The sequence below is a fragment of the Melospiza melodia genome, chromosome 20 (assembly GCF_035770615.1).
Source record: "Melospiza melodia melodia isolate bMelMel2 chromosome 20, bMelMel2.pri, whole genome shotgun sequence".
Taxonomy (NCBI): domain Eukaryota; kingdom Metazoa; phylum Chordata; class Aves; order Passeriformes; family Passerellidae; genus Melospiza; species Melospiza melodia.
The window spans coordinates 13,687,384-13,699,400 of NC_086213.1; the positions used below are offsets into that span (position 1 = coordinate 13,687,384).

At 47.6% G+C, this 12,017-nt stretch overlaps 1 protein-coding gene across 1 annotated transcript in view; it reads left to right on the forward strand.

The window, feature by feature from the left end:
* Positions 1-1,385: 1,385 nt before the first annotated feature.
* Positions 1,386-12,017, forward strand: part of AACS (acetoacetyl-CoA synthetase) — a 36,378-nt gene continuing 25,746 nt past the window's right edge. Inside the window, exons 1-4 of the mRNA XM_063173202.1 lie at positions 1,386-1,600; positions 4,661-4,764; positions 7,648-7,768; positions 9,498-9,611. Coding sequence (XP_063029272.1) covers positions 1,483-1,600; positions 4,661-4,764; positions 7,648-7,768; positions 9,498-9,611 — 457 coding nt within the window. The 5' untranslated portion in view covers positions 1,386-1,482. The remainder of the gene's footprint in view (positions 1,601-4,660; positions 4,765-7,647; positions 7,769-9,497; positions 9,612-12,017) is intronic.

Sequence of the window (12,017 nt, forward strand, 5' to 3'; positions counted from 1 at the left end):
TTCATCCCCAGGTGAACGGCGCAGAGGGGCTGCCTGGGGGTCTGAGGCAAAATCCTACTGCCCCTTTTGGGTTGTGAAGTGTTTATGACATTAACAGAGCATTAACCTGTGTGGGTGCATCCACTGCTACACGACATGCGGGCAAACAATCTAAGTTACCCCTTCGTCAGATTGCAGGAAGATGGATTCTCCAGGCAGTTTCCCCACTATGGGCTGTGGATCCCCAGGTCCCAACCCTCTGGGACCTGGACACTGCAGCTCCTGCCCTGCCTTCTCCCTTATCTCTGTGCTTGGCAGGTGTCCGGCCATGGATTTCACACTTCCACTGACCTCCGGGCACTGCCAAGGCCAGGGAGGCACGTCAGGCAGATAACGTGTTCCCATTCTGCCTCCCCGAGTCACTCTGGGGAGAGTTATTTAAAAATACACCAGATTTAAGGTCTGTCTCGATGCAAATAAAAATTGTGGATTGTTTAAATCACATTTCCATGGCCTTCAGATTTAATAAAGGAGTTGTATTCTGGCAGCACCAAAATGTAAATGACATGTAGAGCAAGTATACAATGTAGTACATGTACTTTGCTTTCGTATACTGTATGCCAGCATAATTTCCCATCAAATTCCTGTTTTTGAGGTTTCCATTAATTAGAAGCAAACCATGACCTTGAAAATAAATTACATAAGCAGCATGGGTACACAGTGAATCGTGGAGTCCTTTAGGTTCTAAAAGACCCTTAAAGATCAAGGACTAGCAGCGAATTGCACATTAAGTGCTTTATTACCACCAACTCCCGACTGAAATCGGTTGCTGCAAAATCTCGATGGTCACCAGCAAATTGCACATTTAGAAAGCAGAGCACCAATATTAAGTTTTAATCCAAGGCACAAGCTGTGCAGGCTGGGAGCGTTACACAAGCACAGCCGGGATGGCGAGGCCACGGAGAAACGCGTTTCTTGCCTCAATTTTGGCTCAAAGACACTTGTTGGTACTTCTTCATGCCTCTTTGGGGAAAAAATAAACAATCAGAGCGGCGGAGTTTTTGCGGCGATGCCGTGAGGAGCGCGGAGCGATGGTTCCTCCCGGGGCCGTCTGGTGACCTTTAGAGGTGACAGGGACGGCGCGGCGGCTCTCGGCTGTCCGGGCGGCCGCTCCCCATTCATCCCGCACCGCCCGCGCCTCCCGGCGCCCCCGCGCTGCCCGGGCCGTCCCCGCCGCCCCTGCCCGCCCATCCCGCTGTCCCGCTGTCCGTCCCCCTGTCCCGCTGTCCCCACCGCCCCTCGGCGGGCGGGGCGGGGCGCACCGACCCGCACTTTTCTCCGCGGCGGAAGGTTACGGAGTGATGCGATCAGCGGCGCTTTAAAGGGTGCGCCCGGAGGAGGGGCCGCAGTCAGCGCCGGGGCGCGGTGGGAGCCGTGCGGTTCGGGCTGTCAGGGTGCCTGCGGGACGGACGGTGCTCGCCTCGCTCCGCTGCCGCCGCCGCCATGTCCCGGGAGCCCGAGATCATGGAGTCGCAGGTGATGTGGGAGCCCGACACGAAGCGCAACACCCACATGGACCGGTTCCGCGCCGCCGTGGCTAGCAGCTGTGGGCTCCGCCTGGGTGAGCGCTGGGCGGGGGCGGGCGGGCGCTTCCCGGGGCCGTGCTCGGGGGGTGGGGGCCGGCAGGCGCTGCCGCCCCGCGGTGGCCTCACCGTGAGGCCCGTCCGTGTGCCGCTCCGCTCTCGGTCCCCGTGGGCACGGAGCTGCGGGAGGGATGCTCCGCTTGAGCCGCAGCCAGAGGCCTCCGGGGCAGCATCCGCTGGAGCGCAGGTGTGTGCGGATGGGAAAGGCAAACAGCCTTATCCGTGCCCGCTGTGCGGCTGGATGGCGGCCCGGGCAGCGCTGCCTGCGGAGCCGCCCGGGGTGCGGGCAGCGCTGGGACCGGCAGCGGCACCCGAGTCACTTCGTGTTTTAAAGGGAAGGCGGGATCACTGTCGCCATGGCTGAGGTGAGTGTGAGCCTTAGCGTGATCCTTCAGCAGCAGAGGCGTGTGAGAGTGCAGTTACGGTCATTTCGGTATGAGGAGTATGTGTCTTAAAATAGTCAGGTATGCTGGGAAGTGAATGGTGAGTAGGGAGGTGAATGGTGATACACAAGCTTGTTCAGAGGTGGAAGTTGCTATGCATCTTCCACTACTCTTGAACTGCCATCCCTGCTTTGTGCTTGTTCAGATATACCTGTGTGGTTTTTTGACTTGGAAACAACCTGTTGTGCTGAAATGAGACCTGCTTTGGGCAGGGGTTTGATGTGCAGAGGTGTTTCCAATTCAGGGTTGTTTTTTCCTTAAGTGCTGCCTGTAGATTTCGGTGCCGCTGGGCTCTCAGGAGTCAGTGGTGCTGGCTCTGGGGGCTCAGGTGCATCAATGGGCTGTGTCATTTTCAGTACATGTGGATATCAAACCCTTCAGTTCCAACTAGTCAGTTTTATGTCATTCTCCCTAGATATTTGGGGCCTATGTCAGTTTCTTGTGTAGCTTTCCTGTAGTCATTTGTCTGATGTGGGCTGAAAGGAGTAGTTTTGGTAGGTGGTTTGGAAGTTTGTCAGTCTATTATAGTGTCAGTGGTGTGAGCAGGCACGTTCTGGAGTGGGAGCAGTGTCAATAGTGCTTCTGGCAGTTCATGTCTGGGAAGCACTTCCTTAACTTTGTTACTGTGTGGGTGAGCCAGGTCATTGTTTTGGTTGTGGTGCTTTCCCATTGGAATCCAGGTGTGTAGTATCCTAACCCTCCTGCTGGATGGGAAGCCATTAATTCAGGGTTTTAGGCAGCTCCTGAGTGGAATGATGTAAGTGGTGCACGGACAATCAAGAGCAAATGTAGTTTCAGATGGGCTGCCTGTGTTTATGGCTGGAACAACCAGAGCTCTTGTCATCCCACTTGGAAGTGGCTTTCTCTGTTGGAAGGTGGATGCCTGTGTATATTTAGAAACCTTTGTCAGCTTCCATTAGGCTTGCACTGGTGCTTGTTGGCATGAGTGCTATTCACAACAAAGAATGGATGCTCTCCAGCATTAAGAAGCGGACTCTGAGGAGAGCTGAGGGCAATATAGACCCCAGACAATGCCTCTGCTGGGCCCTGGAAATGCAGTCACAAAAATCAGTTTGATTGCTGAGTAACAGGCCTGTGCCCTGAAGGACTTGCATGCTGCAGCTTATTTGGAACAAACTGTATAGACAAACCAGAACAAACTGTTTGTGCTGTAGGAAACCAAATTAGTAGTGACCTGCAGCTTCTTGCACGTATCAAATGATTTGGAGCAGATGGTACAACTGGGTTTTGAAGGAGATGGAAACTTGAATTCTTCTTGTGTCAAGTCTTATCTCTGTGCAGCTGAAGTGTGGAGTAGGGGATAGTGATGAGTAACTTTGGGGTGTAAAAAGGGTGTGTAGAGGCTGGGATTTTGCCAATGTGTGGATAAAATCTGCATCACATAGAAGAGCCTTTGCCTTGTCTATCAATAATTCCGTGAGGATAATCTCACTGTGATGGAAAGGATTGATGTGGGAATAAGATGTGGAAAGGACAGACTGTGTAGGGAAGCAGTTAAGCACTGGCCAAGTGTGAGTAACAGTGCAGAGATTGTTTTGAATATTTTTCTTTTAAAAAGCTGGAAGATGCCCTCCTTCTAGAAAAGGGATTGCAGAGTTCACTTTTGCAGCAATTGGCTGGTTAACAGGCTGAAAACCCAGAGATAATTGGTGAAATGCCTTTGAATGGTTTAGCTGAAAGCATCAGATAGGGAACAGTTGGCAGAGCAGGAAACTTACTGTCACTGATGGCAGAAAGATTTAATTGGTTGCTGGCACAGCTTCAGATATTGTGGACATGATGGGGAAATGTCACTTCCAAGCTTGCAGTGAGAATTGGCTTCAGTTATTCATACTAGAGCTGCTTTACACTAATTTTCAGCATTCAGTTTGAACTGGGGGGGTTTGCTGTGGATGCTTCAGGTTACTTCAGGTGTCTCACAGTCAGGTAGGACTTAAACTGCTTATTTGCATGTTTTTAATGCCAGACCATGGTGTTAATGTTTAGTTAATAAACCTCTTGTTTGACTTCATCCATGCTGTTTCAGCATGAAAAGGAGAGCTGCAGTCTGTCAGAGCTCATACTCACTGAAAATCAGCCGTGCTTGCTGTGATGCCACAGTTGGATAAAGAGTGCCTCTAATCTCTGTGTCCCTGAGCTATCAGAGCCCTTTGGCCCCATCTGGGACCTTACAGCAAACGTCCCTTGTCAGGAAGCCTTGTTTATCTCTTGCTGTGTGAAAGTGTCCTGTTGATAGATAGGAAGTGTCAACAGGCAGGCCTTGTTTAATCTCCAGTTGCACTGATGGGAGGGCAGTGTGCAGGTATTGCAGGGAGTTATTAGGAAAGGTCGCTGGCTCTGTGGTGGCAAATGGCTCGTGGCACTCAGCTGAAGTGCTGCCATCTGTTCAGGTGTCCAGGCAGACCCTGTTGGTTCTGTAGCCACTTGCTTTGAGCAGTGTGATCCGCTCTGGGGTCACATTTATCTTCCTAATTGTTTTAGCCACAAATTTCTTTATCTGGGTTTTCCCTAAGTGTAGTTTGTGTGGATCCCTGTGATTCTCTCATAATGCTGACACATATCTGTTGCTTCCAGCCAACTATGATGAATTATACCAGTGGTCAGTGGAGTCCTACTCAGACTTCTGGGCAGAATTCTGGAAGTTCAGTAACATCATCTGCTCTCGCCTCTACGATGAGGTAAGTTCAGTGCTTATCTCGCAGCAAGTGCAGCACAAAGGGGAAATAAACTGATGTTACAATCAGCCTTTTGACCTCTTCTTAGAACTCTGGGGAGTCATACAAGGAATCAGCCCAGTCCTGGCTTTCCTGGTGTGGTGGATGGTGGTGTTCTGTTGCTGGCACACTTTAGGGCAGTGAAACCCTCGAGTTTTGTTGTCCTAAACAGTTCTGCTGTGTCCTTGTGCTCTTGCACACCTTGTCATTCCTGACTGCTTGTGGGGAGTCTGCCAGTGCTCTGCCTTAGGGAATATCATCCTGGTTTTGTACGTGCTGGCATTCGGTCAAGTCCATGTTTGCCTTCCCTGAGTCAGCTTACCTGATAAGCACAAGTGTTACACTCTGGCTTTGTAGAACTGGTTGTGGAGGCTCTGCAGTCAGGTGCAGGCTTGGAATATCTCTGGGGAAATGGTGGTGGTTGGACACAGGCACGGGTGGAACGCCAGGCAGTGCCACAGAGCTCCTGTGGAACAAAGGTGACTCTGCAGCTCTTGCCAGTGGAGCCCTTGCCTAGCCCTGGTGTAGGATATCAATATCCCTCTGTGCTTCTCCATCTGAGGGAGATGTTGGGCTGATTACTAGAACAGCTTGATGCAGTGGAACCTTCCTGGCCTTTAGTAGGGAGGACTGGACTTGTCTTAATGCCTGGAGTCCCTCTCTTCCAGAGCCCTCAGTACTGGCAGTCCTGCAGAGGGGACTGGCAAGTTTCTTTTGGCTTTTCCCGTTTTATTGATTTCTGTACTGATAGGGTAGATCAAGTGGTTCTTCCTGCCATGGGGCTGTGTGCTCAGCTGTCTCATTTACTGTGGTGCACCCTTCAGAAGAGAGAATGCAGCAAGAGTGTAAGAGCTAGCCTGCCTTGGGGTGTGTAGTCTGAGCCTTATCAACACTTAACATTTTCTGTAGATGCTAACTCAAACTCTGGCAACTGTCAGAGTAGCTGAGCTGGTCTTTGCTACCTAGAAGGATGAAAAGTTTGAAGTTTTACAGCTTGATCCTGGCTGTGTGCTGGAAGTAAACATTGTTTTGAGGTGACTAAAATTTTTAATGAAACAGAGTTGACTCTTTTGTTCCCAAGCAGTGAAATGGCCTCTACTTCCGCAGGTCATCCTAAGAAAAACAATAAAACCTTGTGTACACAGAGTAAAAGCAGCCAGGATTTTATTTAATCCTTGTGAAGGTTCTGAGTGACATCTGTGTCACCTGTGACATGAGCAGAGGAATTCAGTGTGCAGAGCTGTGCTGGCAGGGCTTTGTCACTTGCTGGCAATGTCGCTCCAGGCAGCTGCTTGTGAATGAAGGACGTGTCTGAATGAGCAGCTCCTGACTCCTGTTGGTGCTGTGCGGGGGCTCTCAGGGAGGGATCAGTTGTTCATCTCACAGAGCACCAAAGACTGAGCTTAACTGGGACTCACTGGTGTTACCTGTGCCAATACTGGCTGTGACTCCAGCTCCCTGTGCTAGTGCAGCTCCTAGAAACTCTGTGAAGGATTGCTGCCACTTCAGAAAAACACAGTTATTTTGGATCTTGTCCTGGAAAACGTTGGAAACATTCTGCTCACTTTTCTTCAAGCTGAGAAAGCCAGAAATGAGTCAGTTTCAAGAGCACCTTCTAATTGCTGCAGTAATGTGTGTTAGTATAAAAATCATTTGTGCAGCCTGAGTTGATGTAGATGTTATAACTCAGTTCGTGCCAATTGTTAGGAGCAGAGAAATCTGAGCTCTGTTTTTTAGAAAATACATTTGAAATAAAATAATGCAGCAGTGCACTTCAACATGAGTTTTAACTTAAAAGTTAATTTTAAGATTGCCTCCAGTAATACATACACTGCTCTCAAAGCAAAAACCTTTGGGTTTGCTGGAGTGGGATGTATTTTGGGGCTTGCTTGGCTTTCAGAAGAGCCTTTCACTTGGGCTGGAGGAATGCTGTTCCTGTAATGTATGTGCAATCCATGAGAGAGAACCTGAGGGTACAAACTGAAGCTTTCAAAAACACAGCTGTAAAATAAAGTTTCTATTTAAAGATTTCCAAAGAAATGTGCTGCTGAGCAGCTGAATCAGAAGCAGAGGGCCATTTTGGGAAGAATTTAGACCTTGGGCTAATGCTAAGGGGCTCAGTGTTATTAAAGTTAGCCTTACCTGTGATTTATGAGGGGGTTTAATACTTTGAGGCTTAATTAGTTCAGGATGGGGGAAGTTATTTCAGCTGACTATATATTTTATTATTTTTCATTGCATTTTTCAGTTCCTCGCATGTCTTAGTCCTAAGTGGGGAGTTAATACAGGTTTATTATGTTGTTGGATCCTGTTAATTCTCAGAAATTGAGAACTTGGATAAAAAGCTGGAACTCTTCAGTTACATTTGACTGTACAATGAATTATTTTGAATTCCCATTGTGTGAGCTCCTGCTGTTGGTGGGGCAGGGGGGATGCTCACAGTCCCCAAACAAGGGGGCAGGAAGGCCTGGCACAGTTCAGATGTGGGTTCCCAGGGGCAAACCCCCAGTGTCCCTGAGCTCTGTGTGCATCTCCTGCTCTGGGTGTAGTCACAGTGGTTTGTTTTACTTGTGTGTTAAAGGCTGGTGCAAAGGTAGGACTGTCAGCAGGGAATTTTCCCTGGTTTTGTTGTAATGACGTGTTTGCATGTGACAGTTGACAAATAATTAAACTTTCCAGGCCTCTAATTACAGGATCAGTGTCTGTTTGCCATCTGTGAGCTGGGAGAAGTGATTCTTGCCTAACAGGGTCTGCAAAGAGCTTGGAACTGCTGAGCTGACTTGTGTACAGTGCTGTGAAAATGCAGTTTTGTCTGAGCTGCCAGGAGTGATGGTGTGTCTCTTTCAGGTGGTGGATACATCCAAAAGCATCGCAGAGATCCCCGAGTGGTTCAAGGGCAGCCGCCTGAACTATGCAGAGAATCTGCTGAAGCACAAGGACAATGACAAGATTGCACTGTATGCAGCAAGTAAGGAACATCAATGCCTTGTGTTTCTCTGCTGCTCACAGGGCTAGGCCTGATGAAACAGCTCTGATGAAACGTGGAAATAAACTGGTTTGGATGAGGAGAGAAAAAAGGGTGATAAAGTCAGTGACACTGCACAGTCTGTGATACAGCTCTGCAAAAAACCCCAGCAAAACAGCTTTGGGAATCTAGATCTGGAAAATCCTGTCCAAGCTAAATGAAGTTTTATTAGAGGTAGTGGAGGTCATGCTGTGTTTAACATCACTCGGTATTTGAAGTGTTATTTCACATTTGTCATAATTGCTTGATTTGACATGTGGTTATTGTCCTGTAGGCCTTTTTGTTAGGAAGTCATGAGGTGTATCAGAAATTGCTTTGTCACATAATCACAGGTGGTGACAGCAAAAGGAGCAGAACTATTTCCTAGTTGATCATTGTATGAATGCTGGAATGAGCAGTTGGCTCCTCTGTGGTGAGCAGAATTCCACCTGCATCTCTTTTGTGACCTTCTGCTGTGTTTAATCTTCTTAAGGCCTCTTAAGTCAGGGTATTTCTTGGTAACTCCCTGCTGCTAGGTCACAGTGGTGGCTGGGGGCTCTGGCTCAGGTTTGTGCTCACTGGGGATGGCACAGGGCATAGGAGTGTAAATATAACTTTCCTAAACAGTTTCACTTGTCCCTGGCTCCCATGGTGAGTCTTTTTTGTGATTCCCCTCTCCTGGGGCTTTAATCATGGAGAAAGATCAGTTCTCATTTCCTGTTGCCCTGTGGGAGCCCAGGCTCTGCTGGCAGTCCCTGCTCAGTGTATGAACCACATGGAGCAGGGACTTGGGCTGTTCTGCATCACGAGCTGCTCCCTTGCTCTGTGCGAGTCCAGAGTTACTGCTGTGAAGGTCTGAGAAGGCCAAAGAGTGAAAAATGCCATTCCCTGCTGAGGGCAGCTGTTGTGAAAGGAGCAGGGAGTGCAGCTCACCTCTCCTGTGCCATCCTTGGTGTGTGTTCTTGATGGCAAGGGCTGGGTGGTGGAAATAGGGCAGCAATAGGGCACGCTGAGGAGGTGCAGGAAGGGACTTCAAGGTGACAGATTTTTGCTTTCATAACGTTTAGGTTTGTTTGTTTTGTTTCACGAGTGATTTATTAAGGGCTTATGTAACACCTGACATTCAGTACAATGGGGAAAACACCCTGCAGATCCTTTCAGGGGGGAGTTGAGTCCAGTTTAGTTTGTTTGCTTTGTGCTACATTGGCAGAGGCAGATGTTCCAAAAGCACAGCAAAAGTCAGGCCTGGATGTGCATGATTTTCTAGTCACTGACTTGCTGTAATAAAACCTTAACTTGAGCTTGTGCTGCTTCCTAGACCTGATGAGAAAACTGAGCAAAAAGGGAAAATGAGGTTCTTATGGTGAAAATTAGCCTTGGTGAGTGCAATCTATTTACCATGAATCTGCCTTGAGAGCACACATTTCTCCAGGGAATAGTTTGTGTTTCTGCAGAGGTGTTTATCTTTAGGAATGCCCTCATACCTACTGAGCAAACACCACTGATTAATACTTGTTTCCCATTAAAAAGAAGAGCTTTTGGTGCAGCTTAAGAGTAACTTCATAAACAAAATTATAAATATTTAGTGGAAGCTGTTTTCTTAGAATTGCTTTGTACTAGGATTGGTTGTTTGTGCTAGACTCACATTGCAATGCCTGATTTCTGAGTGATTGCTTTACTTTTCTTTCCTTAGGGGAAGGCAAAGAAGAAATCCTCAAAGTTACTTTTGAAGAACTGAGACAAGCTGTAGCTTTGTATGCTGCAGCCATGAGGAAGATGGGAGTAAAAGTAGGAGACAGAGTTGTGGGTGAGTAATTTTCTTAAGGGACAGGAGGTGGAATTTTTTTTGAAATGTGCATGTGAGTAGTGAGAGTTACAGAAACATGCCTGTGCAATAGTGTTTCACAGAAAATGTCAATAAACATTGTAAAGAAAAGGCTCTTGTGCTGCTGTATTTACATTTGTAAGAAATGCATTTCTAGAGGGAAGGAACCTGGACTAGCCTGTGGGTTCTCTAGCACTGAAGGGGGAAGGAAAATGCTTCATTCACCAAGGTCTGCTCCAGAAACACTCTGTGGAAGCAGAGGAGATGGAAGCTGTGCCTGTGGCTGAGCCCCGAGTCACAAGGTCTGGCAGATTGATGTGGGGCAGTCAGGGAAATGCTGGTCCAGGGCTGTTTGTCCTGGTGCCACTGGCAGTTCCTGAGCCTGTGGCCCCAGTGCTCAGGGAGCTGCGGGTCTGGAGAGCCTGTCCTGCCCCCAGAGTGGGGACAGTGAGCAGCTGCTGGGCAGGAGCTCCTCAAGTCACCAGTGCAGAGATGAGTTAAACCCTGAGATGCTTTCAGCAGCTCTCCACATCTTCTGCAGCAGTGTTTCCTGTCAAGAGACTGTCATGTGTGGTTTTCTGTACAAACAGGTTTTTGTGCTGTGAACAGCTTGTCCAGTGTGCAGTCCAGGCTTGGAAAGGAGTTCCATTGGTTTCTAAACTGCTGGGTTTGATCTCCCAGCTGAGCTGCTTCACCTCTATTTTGTGTGCTCTGATACTCATTAATTTGTCAGTGTAGTGCAGGTCAGAGCTGCAATATCCTTGAAGCTCCTTGGCTCCTACCTGGCAGTTCTGGGGTTTGTGTCATTGTGAATCCCATGTTCTTTCAGCAACACTTGGCCATTATCCTAAAGAAGTGTGTGTAAATTCTTACATGATGCAAACCCACAGTGATGAAACTCTGGTTTGTTTTCTGCATACTGCAAACTTGAACGTGTGTCTTGAAAACTGAATTTTAAACCCACAGCTATGACCTGGAAATGTAAATCTCCTCTAGTAGAGCTCATTTCTTGCATATGGTTTGAGTATGCTCTGTAACTGGAAACATGAAATTATCACAGCTGGTGGCTTGGTTTTTAACATGGAATTAGAGCTAAATCCTTAATTAGGTATGAGCCATACAGTGAAGTTGAGAAGGTTTGTCTGAATGAAGATGCTTGGATTTTATCTCAATTTTCAACTTTAATGCTGTCATATCTGTTCATTTCTTCAGCAGCACCAGGGAAAATGTACTCAGCAGCTGGAGAGAAAATGTGATCTTGAAATACAGCTGTAGCCTGTGCTGCTAATAATGCTATTATAATTTTACTGACAGTTCCTTTTAGTTAATGACTGTCTTGTTTAGCACTGCAGGCTGGCTGAGTTTTGATTTTTTGTTTTGGTGGCTGGCTTACCTCTCATTTAAATTAAAAAGCATAGTTGATAGTATTTGTCAAGTATTAATAAAGTCACTTTAGGTACTTCTATGAGGGTCTCAATTTCTTTGCTATCCCAGAGGATATTGGCAGTCACTGGAAGAGCTCAAATGTAACACTTCAGTCAGAGGCTGAAGCTTCCCAAACTGAGTTGGGCAAGAGCCATTAAGTGTTGGGTGGGGAAGCTGGAGTCCTACACCCACTTGTAGTATCAAAAATCAGGCTCTCCAGAACTTGCCAGAATCCACAGGGATGTAATTTGTCCCAAAACTTAGAGCAGATGGCAGAGGGAAAGGCAGTTCTTGCTGTTTCATTGTAGTAACACAGGGCATGCTTCTGCTGCTTCTGAAAAATCAGGTTTTAAATGGAAAGGAGCTACTCTACGAACTTCATTACAGCTGCCTAACATGCAGTCAGCCTGTCAGGTTCTGACACCCTTTGTTGACACTTTCTCTTCAAATCTGAGCTGTGTGAATTACACATGACTCTTACTGTTGTTTTCCTGTGAGTTTCATCTCCACGCTTTGCTGCCTCTAAGACAAGGCTGCTTTAACTTCTCATTACGCTTAACATCCCCCCTGGTTTGTTCAGTGCAATTTCTGCTTGCATCATGACAGTAATAGCACGTTGGAGCTGGAGGTGGCTGAGTGTGGGTGGACAGGCTCTGGTGTCAGCACTTTTTTTCAGCTTCATTTCATTCCAGTCTTCCCTTTCCTTCACTGAGAGCACTTAACAGTGAACATAATTGAAGCAGATGTGTTGTGAAACATAGTTCTTCCTCTGAAGATGTCTTGCAGTGCTGTCAATGATGCTTGAACAGTTGGAAGAGGCATGGAATACCCACTGCAAGCTCCCAGATCCACATGTGAGGTGCTCCTGGTCTCCCAGTGGCCATCTGGCAAATGATAATGACTAGAAGAAGAGCAAAACACAACTGGGAGGATATTTCTCTTCTCTGGGTTGCTTCTGCTCCA